Here is an 18,880-nt window from a genome sequence, read left to right as displayed (position 1 = left end):
TATGTACATTATTTAGGAAACTTGAGCTAATTTAGAAATCAGCCTATATTCTGTTATATATTTCCTGTTTATAATTACCTCTTACAAATATACAGTTATGACACAGTTATATTTCATTATGTACTCCTTACCATCAAATTCCTGTCCTGAAAAATACAGACTTGTTCTTTAAGAGTTTTCATACAAAACCATATACTTGCCATTATGTTTGACATTACATCCATCCTTGTCCAAAAAAAGTAGTTTAGTACCATGAAAACCTGTTATTTGTTATTTGCTCTCAAGTCTTTTGAGTGGGCTCCCAAATATCCCATGTTTTGTGTTGTAGGCCGATTTGCTGGATGCTGCCTCAGGTGTCTTTATACGCTTCAGACTGGGGGGAGTAAGTACACTGGCATCCATTCATATTCTCTCATCTTATTAATGGCTATTCAGACTGCAATGTCAGTTTTGCATTGTTGTTGTTTTTAAATGGGTTTGTTTTGAGAACTGAATACTGATCTTATCATGTATCTATATTCTGTTTATTTCTCCCTTTTTTAATTGATTGTTATTCTTGCATTCCAGTTGACCTTTCCTCCAAGCATCTATTACAAAATCTTCACACATCGTCCAGTAGTGGATCTGTGTGCCAGCAGTCCAAAGGACTACACACATGCCGGGCAGAAGAGACCTGTCCCCCGACAGATTCATAATGGCCATCTGTTGGCCCACGATGATCGCTCTGGCTGGTACTATCGTGTTGAGAATAATGGATGGCGCTTACTGTCTGGCAAGGTAGCTCTTAGTTCTAATATTTGTTGCATGACTTATAGATGTAAGTACTAATAATTAAGAAACTACTTCAAGGAACTAATGTGTTTTTTATATATATATATATATATATATATATATATATATAGGCATTCTTAATTATCACTATCAATAAATGAAGACTACTCAACACATAAAAGAAATGCACAAGAAGTGCAGAAACTAGGCTACTTCCAATCTGAGCAACATGAATGTGCTTTTTATCTGCATAGATAATTTTACTATGTGGTCTCTGTTGAAAGATTTGCCCCCTCATCAATGACATTACTCAAGACACTAGCAACAAGAGGACCCAATTTCACCACTGCAAAATTCACAGACGGCAAGATGCAGAGAGAAGAAGGAAGTTACGAAAGATTGAGTGGATGAAAAAAATGTGAGCGCATTGGACGCTTGTATATCAAGCATGGCTGTTTATGTGGTGAGTATGTGAGGTTTTGACAGTGTTGACCCACTTAAACCTGTGCACAGGTATGATGAGGGAACTCTGCATGCTTGCACAGAGCACAGAGAAGCAGCACTGCTGGTGGAGAACTCCACCCAAGGTATGATAAGTGCTGTCCAGCAGCTGGGACCCGATAACATACTGGAGTGGGAGGTAGACGAGCTGATTGAATGGACAAATGCACTCAACTTTGATGAGTAACTATGATTAATATGCACATATAAAACAGCATGCACAATGCAATTGAATATGATGATCTCATCTTTTAGCAAAATGCATGCTGTTATTAAAATTAAGTTATTTTATTTACGCAGGTATATAAATGAATGGAAGACCTTGAGTACCAGTAACTCATCAATGTTTGAAAGAGAAAACGGTGAGAAATCTTTAGTTTGCAGTGAAAATTCACTCAAACAGATAATACTATCACTTTTGCTTTCTTATAGCAGCATCTGCTGGCTGGTTACTGACATATCGCTCTCTCTCTCTGTAACCAGGTGGTTCATTCTGGTCATGATCAGGGTGATACCGCCCAGTTAATACAGGAAAGCAGTCAGGAGGTCACCTACCCCACCCCTCCCCACCCCCCAACTCCACATACATCTCTAGTCTTGATTAAATCAGAGCAGCCTACTCAAGAGTCTGTGAGAATCTGTGATTGGATTATATGATGCAGTAAATTGACTAACGCCAATAATACTGGCTCTGTTAGCCAGGAGACAGCATTATTGAACATTTGTAAATGTGTGCATGTATGTTTGCACAGCCAGACTAAGGCCTAGTCCACAATAACAAATAAATTGGAAACACAGTTGTGGTGTTTTGATTACACTAGTGTTTCAGTGGATTTCTGCCATTTTGGGTGTACAGAGTATAGTCACAGTAGTGTGACTGAGAAATGCAGTTTTGTGCTGGCATAGTGTTGCTACTGTCATAGTCAAGACGTGAATATTTAATACAAATTGTTTTTTGAAGAAAAATATAGGTCTTTGAATAACAAGGAGAACATATAAGAGGTAATGGGTCAAAACAGAAGATTTCTGTAATTCTGAGTGTACAGCCTATAATCAAATTAGCATAGCTGGGAAATGCAATTTAGTCCTGGTATTTTAATGATACTGTGATAGTAAAGACATAGACCTATTAGCTATTCTAAAGTAGATAGAAGCACATATTACATGAGTTAAAAATAAAAAGAAATCTGTTGATTTGAGCATACATCTTGTAAACAGAGTTTTGCACCGACACTTTATTGATACTGTATTAGAAAGACACATGAACCTTCATGTAAAATGCCATTTTGAAGAAATGGACTATTAGCTATATTAGGTGAGGAGTCAAAGATATCAGATTTCTGTCACGCTAGGTGTAAAACCTGTAGTTAAACTAGTATGGCTGGGAAATTAGTGTTAGAGATCGTTTAACTGTTTTAAAATGTACTATAAAACGTTGATTCGAGACTTTTATTTTGACAGAATTTGATATCGGTATTGTGATCACGTTTTTCAAGATTCATAATGCTGTTTTCTAAAAGCTACATTTTTCTTAGTCACACTACAGCTCCAAAACGGCGTTTTTAGAATTAGCCTCTTTGATTGGATTTGAAATGATGCGTTTTCAGAGGTGGGAAAACTCCGTTTTAGTGTGTTTAAATGGGAAAACGTAGAAAAGCCGATGTTAGTGTGGACTAGTCCTGTAGTAGCCGTACGAAAACACAACGACCAAAGGTCGACTCGAATTCGTTTTCGAATTTTGTTATTTTAGCCAACTTCCTGGAAACAATTTTCACGTTTCATTTTGGGCAGTAGATCTAGTCTGATGTTTGAAGTTGAATGATCTTAATAGCCCACTGTTTTATAAAAGTTTTACTTTTTAGTATTTTGTTTTTTTAACCTTTGTATGTACAAAATATCCAAGGAGATATAGAAGAAACTTTCGAAGTGTTTAAAACGGATTGTTTTTAAACAGTGAGATTACAGTGTCATTTCAATAAGAATGGATTTTCAGAAATATTTAACCCGCATCGGCTGCTCTGGTCCGTGTCCTCCGACGATAGAAACGCTGCGAACAATCCATTTAAATCACTTATTGACAGTTCCTTTCGAAGACCTTACCATTCACATGGGCGAACGTGTCAGCTTAGAACTTCCATCGCTCTATGAAAAGATTGTTTTAAAAAATCGTGGAGGATTTTGCTATGAAAATAATGGGCTTTTCTCTTGGCTTTTGATTCAGCTGGGATTCGACGTTGATATCCTCGCTGCGCAGGTAAAGAACCGACTCACAAGTGCCTACGGGCCACCGTTTGATCACTTAATTATAATGGTGACGCTTGACGGGCACAGGTGGCTCTGTGATGTGGGTTTTGGCTGTGGTTTCCAGTTACCACTTTCCCTTGAGATCGAGAGTCCACAGTGTCAGAGTCATGGAGTGTACCGCGTTCGAACGCAAGGGAAGCTTATCTATATGGAAATGCAGTCGGAGAGTGACATAATAAAAGACCCAAAAGAGAACAGCACATGGAAAGAACTGTACAAATTCACACTTGAGCCATGTCAAAGGGATGATTTCAAGGCCATGTGCGATTACCATCAGAGTTCCGTGAACTCCATATTCTTCTGCAAATCACTCTGTTCCCTGTTATTACCCAATGGAAGAATTACACTCATAGGCCGCAAATTAATCCTCACCAGCTTGCCTTCTGCGGAGGGACAGCCAGTAAAAACCAAAACAGATCTTTCAGATGAAGAAATTACCGAATTACTAAAAGAAACGTTTGGAATAGTGCTTTCCTCCTCATTCACAATAAAAGATATTGAGATTGTACCTCCCCCCGTTAACTATTAAAGAATACTGAGATGTATATAAAGTATTGTACAAATGTCAAAATTATACGTTATTCAACATTATCAGTAGCAAAGTACAGTCTTTTGTCAAACAAAAAGATAATTTAATCTCTTCTGTATCTTACGTTCTAAAGAAACTGGTAAAGATCGTGTGCTTGTGTTTGTTCTGTGATTTATGCACTCCTGTATTATATAATATATACATTTTTATTATATAATAATATGATTTATATAATAACTTGTATTATATAATAACAGGTTTTACGCAAAACTTTATACCCGAAAATAATAATAATAAAATCAGTGTCTTAACCTAAAATTTGAGGTTTCATAATAGTCAGAAGTATAAGCTAGCTCTAGTTCATTTTCACTGATCTTGGCAAGGGCAGGGTGCATACAAACCATCTATATCAGCCTATATGAATAACTTATATGTCTATAATATATTGTATGCCTATTATGTATATATTAATGAAAACATAACCTTAATATACAGGATTTGTTTTATTTTGTTTCTGAAAATACAACTAATTTTGGAACGTTCTAACGCCACGGAGAGAAGCTATTTGTTTCTATTTGCTTGCCGTAGAATCGTGACGTTTTCAAGAAAGTGAGCATGTTAAACAGTGGGAGTCTTAGCCTGGTTAAGGTAACGTTTATTTTTTCACTGTCACATATTGTTAGGTCATGTCTTAATTATAATGTATAGTTTCGATGCATTTGACTCCTGGGCCTTCGACTGAAAATGAGGATGTGCAAAACGCTAGAGCTTGCTGCCTGTTTTGATGTAGTTGATGTAGGTAACCTAGTTAACGCTAGCTGTCTAACGCTAGCTAGCTACTGGACAGCCAACTAGAGATTTACCTAGGTAGCGTTAAGCTCACTAACCAAGATAACGCTGGCTATCTCTAGTTGCCTGTCCAGTGTCGGTAGCTAACATTAGTTTAAAAGTTTAATGGGCTGTTTTGATTCATTTCCTTTGCTGAAAGTGACTACACATTGCATTTCTAAATGCTTTACAATTAGTAAAAATTAAAACTTTGCCTAGCTAAATATTAGACCTAATAATCAAACTTAATTATTAGGACCCAACTATGCTGCTAGGTTAGGTTAGCTATCTAGCTAGATTTTAAATAAATCTGTAGTTAGCTAGGTTAGCTAGCAACATTGGCTATATGAATTATTTTTTCACATAAGCGTCAATTACTGTGCATGCGTTGTTAATTGGTGACGTTTTGAATAGTTCATATAATAAAACGATTCATCTAAGTAGCACTTTATTTTTTTAATTTCAGTTGGCAACGGCACTGGGCGTGTCTGGTACTCTCTACTTTATGTCAGGAACTGTTATTGCTGCCAGTGATGCCAAAGAAAGAAGTGATTCCTCCCTAATGATCGAGGAGGTATTTCCTCAGCATAAGCCTGACACACTATATATTGCATATTATACCTATCTACATATTACATATATATTGACTGGTTTGAGAGTAGTAATGTTAGGCTAAATATCTGCCTTTCAGCTATCCCTCTACACCACACCACACTCCCAAGTGAAGTATGTAGAAACAGAGGTTGGCCATGTGGAGCATGGAATAGCATCACTGAGGAGAACAGCAGAGCCCTACACTGTATGGTGTCAGGTAAACCCCATATAGCTAGGCAAGAGCTCGTTGACTTTTGTGTTGTTACACACATCCATTTTTCATATGTGAGAGAAAAGAGTAGACACTGATGTCAAAAATACATACTGGTCTGTTATATTCTGTCCGTCCTATCTGGTTGGATAAAGTTTGGAGAAAAGATAATCATTTCAAAGAGATGGCACAGTGTCTTACCATGTTTTTGTCACTTTCCAGGAGAAGATATTATATGCCCAGGAAAAAGCAGAGGTAACCTGCTAAATGATGCTTCTTATACTGATTAATGTCCTGCAGGTATTATGTGTATCTGAGTTTGTGTGTTAATCCGCCCATCTTTTTTTGTTGTTCGTTTTGTGCTCTTATTACATTTCAGGAGTTTTATAAGACCATAGAGCCTGGTATTAATGTGTCTATAAGGACTGCAAGAGGTGAGGATATGCATATCTCCAAGGATGGCATGTTTTTTCTGATGTATATCATTATATCTTTATATCTGTATATCTCTATATCTATTTCAGACACCTATGAGTTTCTGAACAGTCCTCCACCTGAGTTCTACCCAGGTGTTGGTGTTGTGGGCTTTTCTGGAATCCTAGGACTTTACCTCGCCAAAGGTAGATCTGTCAAAAGGATGTCATTCCTTTTGATATGTGGTTATTTTCTTCTCCATTCCTGGAAGGGCCGGATGTTTGTAGTCTCACTCTGCTTTGTCCCCAGGCTGCAGGGTGAAAGGGCTGCTCTTCCCTGCTGGGTTGATGGCGCTGAGTGCCTCCATGCTCTACCCCCAGCAAGCTTCATCAGTGGCTAAGGCAAGTCAACTCAGTCTGTGCCCTTTGAGCTTTTAATCAGTCAGCTTTCTCTGTACCTTTTATGAGGACACACTCTTGAGGAGATTCAGGCTCAAAACTGTGCTCTAAAATAGCCAGCTTTGTTTTCCTGCTCTTGCCTGAAATAGATGCTTTCATGTGGAAAAAGAAGGTGGAGTCTGAAATTTTGAGGGGCCTTTTCCATTTGCAAAATGAGCTGTTCAAAAGCAGCAAACAGATTAGTGCATTATATGTAAGAGGACTTTACATTGGTAGTCCTATTGAGCGAAGTGCAACAAATAATGTGCAGAACATCGGATGCTTTTTGGATTAATGATGTGTGAGTGATATCTCTCAATGACATTTTACACACAAGTATGACATTTTCATGGAGCTGTATCTGAATGTCATGTCTTTTCTTCTGCGATGATCACAAACTCAAACCTGGAGTGTTTTGATATGAAAATAAAATAATTCACTAAAATATCAGAGATATTTAAAAGACAAATGCTGTCTTTTTCAGGTGATGAAAGACCAGTTGTTCAGTTGGAGTTCACAGGGTCACATGGTTTGGGAGGGGCTGTGGAAGGGAAAATGAGGTGAGACCACAGGAAGTTTGCTTTTAGCAAATGAACTTGCGATGCATTCAGTTTTCCTCTAAATGTAAAATTTAACATGAACTACTATTGCTAAATTGAACAGGCACATAGCCACAGGTGGGCCTATTTTCTAGCCAGGACACTAAAATGAAGTAAATTTGTGTAAATAAATATTACTTTAAGAAGCATATGTAAATGCATGTCTGATGGCTATTTCAACCAATAAATAACAACAAAAAGCCAGCAAGCACTGCAAATGGATACCTTAACACTGCTCTAATTAATACAGTTCTTGCTTATTTGAGCCAGAAGGGGTCCAAAGCCTTTCCCTTTAAAGACATGCACCCATAACACTTATCCATGTTGGAATTGGTCACGGTTGGTTACAGAAACCAACACCAGTCATAATCACACAGTTAACTATTGACTAGTAGCAGAGAGTATATTATTAGTATATATACTATTTATTTAATTAATATAAATTATGAATATTTAAAAACTGGTGTCATATGATTTTTAAATGTAATTATTTATTTTTACCACTTTGAGTCTGATTATTTAGTTGCAGAAGCATATTAGACATTTTTTTTGATGTTTTCTAAAAACATGCCAAATTAATTCAGAATTTGGTAAATCACTTCCCCTTGTATGTGTAGACTGGATCATTCTGAGTGAGAAGCATACAGTAGTCTAAACTAGCATTATCCTGCGAACTAAACATCCAATTGCTAGGTTCTTTAGTAAATGTGCTGCCATACAAGATAATGGAAGAAAAAAACAAGCTAAATTTGTAGACTGTGTGTGATAGTTCACCTAAATCTTGTTTTCCCTACTATTTTGTTCTTGGCATTCCCCAAAATTGCCTTATAGGGGGTTGTAGAGTGAAATGTGTCTATGCTACAACTTCAAGGAGCATCAGTGGGTTATTTTCTAGCTAATAAAAGCTTCTTATCACCTCTTGAAAAAGACTTAGTTTTAGTTAATTTAATAATCACTGAAGATGGTTCAATAAGACTGAAATGTTTTGGGGATTTCTTTTTTCTTTTTTTTTTTGCACTTTGCGCTTACTTTGGCACTTTAACATCTTTTGATTTTGATGTTATGTTGTATGAATAAATTTATCTGCATTCTTACCTTTTTTACATTCTCCAAATTTTTTGTTTCTGCATACATTCATACAATGCAGGTTGATTTGTCCAAACTAACATTCAAGTTAGCATAACCTATGATATATTAACCTACAAGTTAGCATAACCTCCGAGTTAGTTTTGTTCCCAGGTAACTTTTTCACTTGAGAAGGCTTTGTCTACCTTTTAATTGTGTTGATTATTTCTAGCTGTTTTTGCGATACTGCAGCACATGTTCTTGTTTTTGCTTTTTCTAAATTTTACAAATGTAAGAGCCAAGGATTGCAAGTATGTTTCAGCATAAATGAACTGAAAAACTGAAAAAAGATGAAGGCATGATACCCCTGCTTAAAACCAATATGAACCTGATTTAGAGTGATCTGGTATATGCACTTGTACACATGTGACATTGGGAGGCAAGGCAGGATGCAGAGGCAAGGCTTCGGTCAAACAAAAACAGACGTTTATTTTGACACGTAACAAAAAACCAAAACATGAAGCACAACACAGAGCGAAAACAAGACAAGATCTGACAAGCAAATGACACACTCTGAACACAGTAGGGCAGTTGAATAAAGCAGCACACTGGGTTAAACACGAACAAGGAATGACTAACAGGCGAGGACTCTGAGGTGTATCGTAACTGACTAACAAGGGTGGGGCACAGCCATGTATTACACACACACGATGACAAACACCAAAAAGACATCACACGGACATGGGGAGGAGTCTAGGAGGAGGGTGCTGTGCCGTGACAATACACCTCTAGCCAGGTCTTTGGCCTAACTATTGTCACATGATAATGTGTATTTAATGGAGACTAAAAAATGCTTCTGGATAAGGGTGTGTACCAAGTGCTGTAAATGTATTTTCAGTTTAAAATAAATTGGTGAATAAATAGGTAATCTAATCAAATAATGGTATAAAACAGTGCAACAGTGAAATAATGAAACTATAGGCAATATGCAGTTGTGTACAAGGCCTGCACATTCTGCAGTGTTGTTTTATTACTTTATGTAACCTAGGCCACAATATTACAGCATAGAGCTCATCAAAATGTTAAACCTGGTTAGAGCACTGTACAGAATCGAGGACACATTCTGCTATTGTTCAGTAATGACCCCTTAATATAAGAGACATGGCAAGGCCACAAAAACAGTTCAGTCACATTTATCATATCAACAATGTCTTAGACACTATTGAATCGGACTGGGGGGATAGTGCGTTATAATTGTATTATTTTCTCAAGGGTAACATTAGAGTGAGTACCTCCCCATTGATGCAACGTTCATAAAAAAGAGATCCAAAGACTTCATATTTAAAGAAATGGCATAGGATGTAGGTCTTTCTGTGCATATAATCATCAGAGAATCTAAATAATGCATGCCAGAATTACTGAAAACACTATAAAGAATTATTCACTGAGCACCTGTAAAACACTTTACAGTGGGGGAGCACTTGGAGCACTGTGGTGTCTGTATGTTCCAGGACCTTTGTCCATTTCATGGTTCACCTCACCCTTGGTTTGCCAATATCTCATGTTTTACAAATATCTTTGAAATATCTTCAGAAATGTTTTATAAAATACATTTATTGTAAAGATAAATACACAGCCATATCAGAATATTCTGACCATCCCTGGGTGGCCCGGGATCTCACAGATGCCATGTGGCGGTTTGCTGCACTTGTAAATAAGCAAGCACATCAGTCCGTTGTAACAAAGTGCAAAATGATGGGCAAAGGAGGCAATTTGAATGATATCCAAAAGGGCATGATATTAGGGTACTGGGAGATGGGTAGTAGCATCTCAGAAACCACCAACTTGGGGTGGGATGAGCCACTGTAGTGAAGGTGTACCAAGAATGGACTTCTTGCACAATGAGTGTCTCCTAGTGGCATAACAGTGGTGCCCCACAGGCCATTGATGCCAGAGCGAAACAACAACTCCAGCAAGTCGTACAGAACAGTTGACACACCAGAAACACAGGAGCAACAAGGAAAGTACCAGGGATCAACATTGAGCAATCATTTATGTCTGTGCCTGCAAAACAGACACATGGTTAAGGTGCCAATATTAATCAAGGTTTATCATCGCCTCTAGTTAGCATGGGAGTACCATCATTGGACAGTGGAGGATTGGAAAAACATTGCCTTCTCAGACAAATCCAGGTTCATGCTACATAAAGTGGATTTATGGTGGCGCATTCACTGCCAAATGCAGGAGAACTGCCTCCAAGCAACATCTATGGGCCAAATGCAGGATGGTGGTAGCAGTGTACATGTCTGGGGGATATTTTCCTGGCGTGATCTTGCACTACTCATACAACAGCATGAGTCTCTGAATGCCGTTGGGTACATGGCAATCCTAGCACTTCCTGATAATGCCCATAAAGCTCAGTGGTTAAGGTACTGAGCTTGTAATCAGAAGGTTGCTAGTTCAAGCCCCACTGTTGCCAAGTTGTCACTGTTGGGCCCCTGAGCAAGGCCATTAACCCTCAAATGCTCAGATTATAATCAGTCATAATTGTAAGTCACTAAAGTGTGAGCTAAATGCTGTAAATGTTTCAGGAGCACAACAGTGACTTTGGTGTCCATCCCTGGCCTGCCAGCTTGCTTGATCTCAGTACAGTGGAGCACATCTTGGAACTCTTAGGTTGCCAGGTTCACCATGCTGACCCACAACAACACAATCTGAGGTACCTCAGTGCTCTGCTGCAGTTATAATGGGCACAAGTGTCTCTGGAAACCTTCCTTCATCTAATACATGCCATCTTGGTAGTGTCATATGAAACAAGGGTGGTTATTTGCACCATTGGGTAGTCATAATGTTTGGATGTGATTGTGTAAAATAGAATTAATTAGAATTAGAATTAGAATTAATTAGAACTCACTATTGCTAGGGAAAAAATATTGTTTTTGTGGTTCTGTTTGAGTCAAAGATGGGAAATTGCCACATAAGAATTCTAAGCATTTTGGTTGAACAGCAACATTTCAGTCAGTTATCCCTAGAGAAAGGTTCAGTGTAGATGGCTCTGTTGAATTATTTATTTGTGCAAGAAAGTGCTATTTTACTGTTTTTAACTAGTAGTATATAACAAGCTAGCATACTAATGTTAACTGGTTAGCTAACACTACTTGACAGGCAACAGCCGAGTCATTGTACTGTTATGGTCAGTAATCTGCCATTGGAAGATGACTAAATGTAGAGTCATGTTAGAAGCTAGTGATTAAAAAAAATACTAGTTACAATGATTTAGTCATTTAATGTTTACTCTTAATTATTGAAAATGACAATGGAATTATTGCACACACAAGGAAAGTTCGTCAGGTTGATTCTAAAATTTCAGTTATAATTTGACAAGAATTTTTTTCGCACATTTTCTGCTACAATGTGTTTACAAAAATTATTCATGGCGTTAAATTTCTTGTGCGTAGGTCTGTTTTTTTGTTTGTTTGGGTTTTTTTTGTCTGAAATGACTATTCACTCACATACACAAGAATATATACACCCTGTTTCTCTGTTTCACTTTAGCCATTTTTTTTTGAGTTCTTAATTGGTATCTGCTGATGGGAGTTGTACTGATTTTGTAATGGTAACATTATTTGCAGTTAGCGTTTTGTTTTTGTACCTGTACTTTTAATTTTTAATTCTTATCTTTTGGTTCATGCAGTCAAATTGTAGTCTGGTGCATAACAGGCGTATAGTAAGTTTGTGTGCATAATACAAGGTGCAACCATGTTGGTGAGTTGGACACTTGGTGTTCTTGAACATAGTGTTGTTTTCACATTTTTTTTTCCCAGGCTCACCCTACTAGTTTCTCACTTCACTGCAACGCATGTTGCGTTTTGGAAATGTTCAACCTTTTAGATCTTTCAACGTATATAGATGGAAATGCTGTAAAGGTTTTAAGACCGAAACTGTATTTTACATGTTTTTAGTAATTCTCTCCGTTTTCGTCTGTCCAGAAATGAAGCCATAGACCAAAGGCAGTCGAACGGTCATGACGATGAGAGCAGTGAAGGCTGTGTACATCATCCATTTGTCAGCATTGGTCTCTAAGGGGATGTTCACACAGCAGTTAGAAGTGGCCCAAATCCGATTTTCTGACCAAATTTGGAATAATATGTTGGGCTGTAACAATTAAACGGTTGCTGCTGAAGACAACAATGATAAAAAAATATATATAGTACAAATTAAAATATTGTCTGGCTATACTGCCAGTGAAATCCTCCTTTACTGTTATATTATATTTTTCCTTCCCGGCAGTGTGAAAGTGTTAAGGTGGGTCGATGTAAAAGTCATGTATCAGACATGGATTTTGCTATCACATCTGAAAGTGGCCCAAATCGGAATTCAAAATGACAGATTCATTGTTGCTTTTGCTATTCATTCTGCCATCCAAATGACAAATCTGTGGAGGAATAGATCAGATTAGAACCACATTTACCTGCCTTTTGAACATGCACCTTTATCTTTTAACATCCTTGGACACTTAGGGTATTTTTGTAACATTGAACATTTTTGCAACCATGAAGAAATGCAGAACTATTTCAAGTATGAATGTTATGTAGATGCCCTATAATAGACACGTCTTTCAAACATCTTGTTCTCATAGTGCATGCCTGCTGTGACTTGTAAGAAAATAACTTGCTGCGTGTCTTTGGCACTCATGATCACTTGCATGAATTGTAAACAGTCAAACTAATCTACAACTTCGGGGTTGCTCATACCATCTCAGCTGAAATAAGTACAGAGCATATGTGCATGCAACATGTCGACAAACATCTTTAAAAAGAACCTTTTGTTCACTAATATTGAAACAGTATTTGTTTTTTGTCACTACTAAACCTCATTAAAATTGGTCATTTAATTATGGTAGTTTGTAATATTAATAAAGATGGTTAGACAGATGTCAAGCCCTAGTCGGCACCTAGCCAGCCACCCACACTTGCACACTGATCACCAGTTTGTATCCACCAATCGCACTCCCCCAGTCATGTTCCTGATCCCAGTTGCACACTTACTGTATGTACTGTTTTTTTGTTTTCTTTTCCCAATTTATTCCTGCAGGTCCCCATCCTCAGCGCTTCGCATTAGCCTCTGCAAGAGACTGTGCCGCACAATTCTAAGCTTGTCTTGCTTTCTAGCCTGCATCGTGCTGCTAGCCTCCGGGCATAGTTAAGCAATAGCTTCTTTGTAATACTCACACCCATTATTTTATTTTGCAGCTTGCTCAGCCACTTCACTCACACTACACTCCCTGATTCCAGTGCTGTGCCACAACAGATCACTGGGATAAAAGTATTGCAAGAACTATTGTACTCGGTGACCAGTTATTTGATTTTTTTTCTAGTAAATTTTAATTGATTTTTTATGTACAATATCTAAATGCTCAGTTCAGTAGTAAAAGTATATTAAAATAGACCAGTCGTCATCAAACATTTATTTATTGTAGTTTTCTCTCTGGCACCTGACTTGTACAATCCGTGTTCAATTTTTGCCGGATCCTACCAAAACAAGGTCCAAGATCCTCCCATAATTGGAGCGCCTGTGTGCCAGAACCTATTTATGTGGATCCAACACCTCTGTAGCATTTTTTATTGTTTAATTAAATCATACAAAATCAGAACAAGTAATATTAATACATGAAGTTTTATTAAATTACACTTATTTGTGTAACTTCCTTTCCAAAAACCCAACTCATTTTCTCTGTAACCCCAATCCTAGTGTAATCAGGTTATCTTTCATGTTTTATTTGATCACACATCAAGAAGTTAGCTGACAGTGAGGCTTTGAAGTGGAGAAAAAAATACATTTATGGTGTTATTGTCATGTGGTTTAAGTGACATAGTTTAGTTTTAAAGGACATCATGATGTGAGTAAAATGTTTGTGTTTGAACATCATGTAGCTTTCAGTGTAACACCCTGAAAATGTTCATTTGACACCTCCAGTCCTCCCCAGTCCTGGAATCTCTGAGATTTTATGGTTGTAACAATCCATTGTACTGCAGTAATTGTTACTAAGACTTAAGTCTCTTCAACGCTGAAGGAGGAGCACTTGGAGCACTGTGGTGTCTATGTTCCAGGACCTTTGCTCTTTTTGTCCATTTGCTGGATCACTTCACACTTGGTATCTCATGTTTTACAAATTAAGCACTGTGCATAACCCGATCACTCTGTCATACTGTTGATTTTTGATGTACAGTATGGTCATGCTCAGTTCACTAGTAAAACATCCTGGCACTCAATATGATGCATGATGCACTATGTAATTGTATGTCTCTGTACAACACTGTTAGCCTTCTCCTTAACTGTAGAAGTGTATTTGTTTTATACAATACTGTGCCTTGATTATAATAAAAGGATAATAGTTTATTCCATTTTGGAGTTAAAATTTACTTATGTTTTATGCTATACCTATAGCTGGTTGGAAATGGTAACATGTAAAATGTAAAACAATGCATGTTAGGTTTCAGACAGTAACAGGTGTGTCAGTGTATTAGTAGTTGGAATCTGTTCTCTCTGAACAGGCATATTTTCAGTTGTTAAACAGCTACACCTAAGCCTTTACAAAACATTAATGTAGCGTGGCTTTTTTCCTGGTCCTGTGTAACTTGATGCTAACCTACCACTCCTGAATAAATGCATTAATTTTTAACAGTTAAATTAGTTACATTTAGCAGATATCCTAATCCAGAGTGAGTTAAAATAGTTAAATTATTTTTTTTCCATGAAAATAATAATCATGAAAGATAATAATAATCATGAAATCTTTTGATCTGGAGACTAAGTAACCCTGACATAAAAACAGTGTAGTTTCCAATAATCCATGGTTTTATAACTAGATATGTTCCTGACTGCACATATTGCTGCATCTGTTAATAAGTAAACTAATAAAATTGATGACTAGCAATTGATATATTTGGTAATATAATTAGCATACTAACATGTAATTAATGTTAATATGTAATAGTTTTAATGTATTTTCACTATGAAGATCAACATTTTTGTTTTGTTAATACTTTGACTTTACTGATAGTACAGTGGCTGTTTTTAAAATCTAAATAAAGGAAATTAGTCCCTCTGAACTAAATGCAAAATAATAATAATAATAACAAAATACAGAAAATTCCTTTTAAGGTTTAACATTGTGTGGTTTTATTTATGCCATTGTTAGGGCTATATACACATAAATATAGACACCTAGAAGAAAAAAAATATATTACTTTTTGAAAAACTGAAAAGAATCAAGCACCTGGTCAATCTGAGTACAGTAACAATGAAGACCAGTACAGATGTGCCCATCAGAGGGATATTCACAGTTGGTGATTTTGATAATAAAATTATTCAGGTTTATTCCAGCACCTTTAAGCACATGTTTACTTTTGCTTGCAGCTGTTTATTGCATTTCTGTAAGCTCCAATAGATGCTCCCAGATCTGCAAGCACCTGAAGCAGTTGCCAATTTTGGTTTCTGACTTACAAACCACCTAGAACAAGCCTGCAGTCATAATATTTTAGTACTGCGCTAGCCATGCTCGTTTACTTAAACATAACATTCCTTTACCTTCAACATAGAATGTTGTAAGAGTTGGTATAACCATGGTAATGATTAGGTAGTGCCTACCCTTAGATCTAAAGCAATAGAAATATTAGCTGATACCATGGGTGTGCATTGAACAGCTTCCCCCACCTTCACAAACAGGCATGGCAACTATTTCTCTTCAAGGCAAAGGAGACATGAGAATGCTTTACTCCTACAATGACATTACTCAGGCATGATTAAGTTGCCTTTAATTTAAACAGGAACTGTGAACAAGTGACACGTAAAAACAAGATTTTTTTCACCTGTTACATTTAAACAGAAGTGAAAATAACTCTCTAATTGTCCCTCTCCTTATTAAATTAAATGTCACCAAATGACAACACATGCCTGTTTCTATATGACATTAACCAAAAACACACCAAAGGAATTAAAAAGGCAATCATCGATTGCTTCAATAAAAAAAAAAAAAACTAAGTTCCTTTCTGTCAGTCTCAAAAATACAATTTATATTTAAGATGATTAACGTTGTGAATAGTTTGGTGAATGCCCAATGTATATTAGCAAAGGAAACACGTAGTGAGAGAGGTGGGTGTGTCGAATCCCTCCCATGGACTCCAGTGCTATAGGGCACCTCACTCCTCTGCTGACAAATTCAGCAAACACTGTTTGTCGATTCTGAAGAGGCGCCAGCCCTCTGCCAGAGAGAGGTCCAAGGCTCCACGTCGCTTGTAGAAGTTGATCGAAGCCTCGTTGGACTGGGCCACAATGAAGTGCATGCTGTTGCAGCCACTCTTAAGTGCTGTCTGTGGACACAATAAGATGAGAGCAATGGCTACAATGCACAGTAATAACTGTCATTCTAATATAACAAAAAAATGTAGATTAAAACCCCATTAGATGTTGAGTATGTGCCATATGAAAAAAAGTGGATTAGAATTTACCACACTGAGGTTTTTCAGGATTTCTGACCCAATTCCTAGACCTACAGAGATGGAAGAATTTTAGATTTCAGATATACTCCATACCTCATAACATAATCTGATTCCCAACAAATACTTACACCTGTATTCTTTCATCACAAAGAAGTCCTCAAGGTAGAGCAGCTTTCCAATCCATGGATCATAAGTGAAGTAGTACATAGCAAACCCAATTACTGAATAACCTGCAAATGCAAGTTTTAATGTTTTAAAATGTATGTTTTTAATGCTTTGGTGTTGCCATACTCGAATGAATACAAAAGTATGGATTGTAAATAAAGACACAGAAAAAAATGAAATGATACTTCAGCTGCATAAGAGGTGATTGATCAAAAAAATAAAGGTTTGCTTTTATTGATCGATCGATGTCTATCTATCTGTCTGTCTGTCTGTCTGTGTGCGCGCGTGTGTGTGTGTGTGTGTGTGTTTCCTTACCCTCAACTTTCTGTTGCTCAGCAGGAACTTCAGCGACGATGCAGTGGTAGAAGGGGTGTTCACCAAATCCATCCTCAAGAAGATCTGTACACAGGATGAAATAATTGGATGCCATGCAATTACTTGTTCTACTACCTTGTACTTTGGAATGTGATGCCCGTCTTTTCATTGCACGTATTAGTCCACCTCACCTTTCTCAGTCAGCATTACTTGATCTTCCTTTTCCACGATCTTAGCAAGTTCCTGTAAATATAGTGTACAATGTTATTTATACAGCTCATTTTTGTTTATTTCTTTATTTCAGTAGGCTGATGTAACTCGGTGGAAAACAATAATCATTCCTGGTAGTACAAAGAGGCAAGGGAAAGTGAAGGAGAAACTGAATTCAGCCAAAAGAATATGGAGGGTATGTACCATAACTGGACACAGCTAACTTAATAAAGACAAGTTAATGCTACGCTTTTTCGCGCCAGAGAAGTACTTCATAAAAAGATGGCAGCTTTCAAGAGTTCACGCACAGCTTTACTTTCGACAGCGCTGTAAAGCACTCAATCAGACACGAACAAACTGCTGAAAAATTATGCAAGCAGTCAGGCTATTAAAAAAATAAACGGTGCAAAAACCTACCTTAATAAGTCGCAATATGTCTGTTACATCTTCTGGCTCTGCTTTACGCAACTTATAATGTGCCATTTTCTTCTTTTTCCTTTTCTCACTAGTCCTCTATAAGTGAAGCGATGCAAACGATGTCTCTTCATTCGCTTCCCAGGAGTATACCTTTTGTAGTCAGTCTGGGATCCTGACCCTATAGTAAGGTGCTCACATTCAGAAGGTCGACTGTGCGTCAGCTGCTAAGGTTTCCTTTGCTTAAAGTAATGTTTATGTTTGTGAGTGGGCCGTTACAGTAAAATTTCTGACCAATAGAAAGGCGCAATAGATAGAAACGTCATACTGTGACAGTTTTTCACAGCGCCATGCAACTGGTGTTGTGGTTAAACAGATGACTCCATCCATAGGGTGTCATATAGCCTATTTAAACCATTTTCTGGTACCGATATTTTAAGGTCAAATAATTTGTGGACAAATCCTTACATCTCGTTGTAATAATCTACGGATTTAAAAAATCAATACTTTTCATTATGCAATTGTAAATACCTTGGTTCTTTGATAAATTTGACAGTAACTGTTAATGTCAAGCTTTCATTTGAAGTAGGCCTAATTTGTGCAAAGACTTCCGCTTTGTAACTGACCCCCGCCCACCAAATAAATTAAAAAATCGAAATAGGTATAGTATGAAGATACAGCATTAAGTCATTCTGTATTGCTCAATTTCTATTTCAAATTTGTTAAATTAAGCTTTAGAATGATTGAATTTACATTTGTGAATATGAAATTGTGCAATAATAATAATAATAATAATAAATATGCTACTAAGTAATACATCTTTTATGATTATCAAAGTAAAATAATAAATAAAAGGGGGTTTCTGTGTAGCCACAACCTACATCATAGAATGAACATCTGACATTTATGTCTTTTTTTAGCTTAATAAAACTATATTTGCAGATGATATCTATGCTGGGCTGGAGTTAGGGTTAGCCGTTGATCGGTTAGGTTAAGTCTGAACACGGACGTTTTGATGTCGT

At 37.1% G+C, this 18,880-nt stretch overlaps 2 protein-coding genes across 8 annotated transcripts; one reads left to right on the top strand and one right to left on the bottom strand.

Annotated features, from left to right (window-relative positions):
• Positions 1-2,763: 2,763 nt before the first annotated feature.
• apoob (apolipoprotein O, b) lies at positions 2,764-14,657 on the top strand. Of its 7 annotated transcripts, none has more exons than XM_035526282.1 (10): positions 2,764-3,526; positions 4,694-4,753; positions 5,400-5,507; positions 5,625-5,744; positions 5,961-5,993; positions 6,118-6,172; positions 6,263-6,358; positions 6,462-6,553; positions 7,074-7,149; positions 13,506-14,657. In XM_035526282.1, exons 1-9 carry the CDS (start codon positions 3,254-3,256, stop codon positions 7,146-7,148), a joined length of 912 nt encoding a protein of 303 aa, XP_035382175.1. In that variant the 5' UTR covers positions 2,764-3,253; the 3' UTR covers position 7,149; positions 13,506-14,657. The 7 variants fall into 7 exon arrangements, with proteins under 7 accessions (XP_035382175.1, XP_035382174.1, XP_035382176.1 ...); XM_035526281.1 differs by lacking the exon at positions 13,506-14,657 and adding an exon at positions 12,243-13,499; XM_027004422.2 differs by lacking the exon at positions 13,506-14,657 and having other exon boundaries at positions 2,772-2,881; positions 3,494-3,526; positions 7,074-8,288.
• A 1,142-nt stretch (positions 14,658-15,799) lies between these two features.
• Positions 15,800-18,207, bottom strand: sat1b (spermidine/spermine N1-acetyltransferase 1b). The gene is made up of 6 exons (XM_027004395.2): positions 17,862-18,207; positions 17,426-17,477; positions 17,235-17,318; positions 16,883-16,984; positions 16,764-16,804; positions 15,800-16,625 (listed from the first exon to the last, which is right to left on the bottom strand). Exons 1-6 carry the CDS (start codon positions 17,925-17,927, stop codon positions 16,455-16,457), a joined length of 516 nt encoding a protein of 171 aa, XP_026860196.2. The 5' UTR covers positions 17,928-18,207; the 3' UTR covers positions 15,800-16,454.
• Between the last annotated feature and the right edge of the window lie 673 nt (positions 18,208-18,880).

Source organism: Electrophorus electricus, chromosome 5 (assembly GCF_013358815.1).
Source record: "Electrophorus electricus isolate fEleEle1 chromosome 5, fEleEle1.pri, whole genome shotgun sequence".
NCBI lineage: Eukaryota > Metazoa > Chordata > Actinopteri > Gymnotiformes > Gymnotidae > Electrophorus > Electrophorus electricus.
Note: the sequence above shows the minus strand (reverse complement) of the source record. Positions and strands in the feature narration are given on the sequence as shown.

Coding starts and splice junctions, on each gene's coding strand:
- apoob (XM_035526282.1), top strand. CDS start 3,254: ATGGATTTTCAGAAATATTTAACCCGCATCGGCTGCTCTGGTCCGTGT. Junction 6,359..6,461: donor AGGACTTTACCTCGCCAAAG/GTAGATCTGTCA, acceptor CTTTGTCCCCAG/GCTGCAGGGTGAAAGGGCTG. Junction 6,554..7,073: donor AAGCTTCATCAGTGGCTAAG/GCAAGTCAACTC, acceptor TGTCTTTTTCAG/GTGATGAAAGACCAGTTGTT.
- sat1b (XM_027004395.2), bottom strand. CDS start 17,927: ATGGCACATTATAAGTTGCGTAAAGCAGAGCCAGAAGATGTAACAGAC. Junction 17,478..17,861: donor ACATATTGCGACTTATTAAG/GTAGGTTTTTGC, acceptor CTATATTTACAG/GAACTTGCTAAGATCGTGGA. Junction 17,319..17,425: donor AGTAATGCTGACTGAGAAAG/GTGAGGTGGACT, acceptor TCCTGTGTACAG/ATCTTCTTGAGGATGGATTT.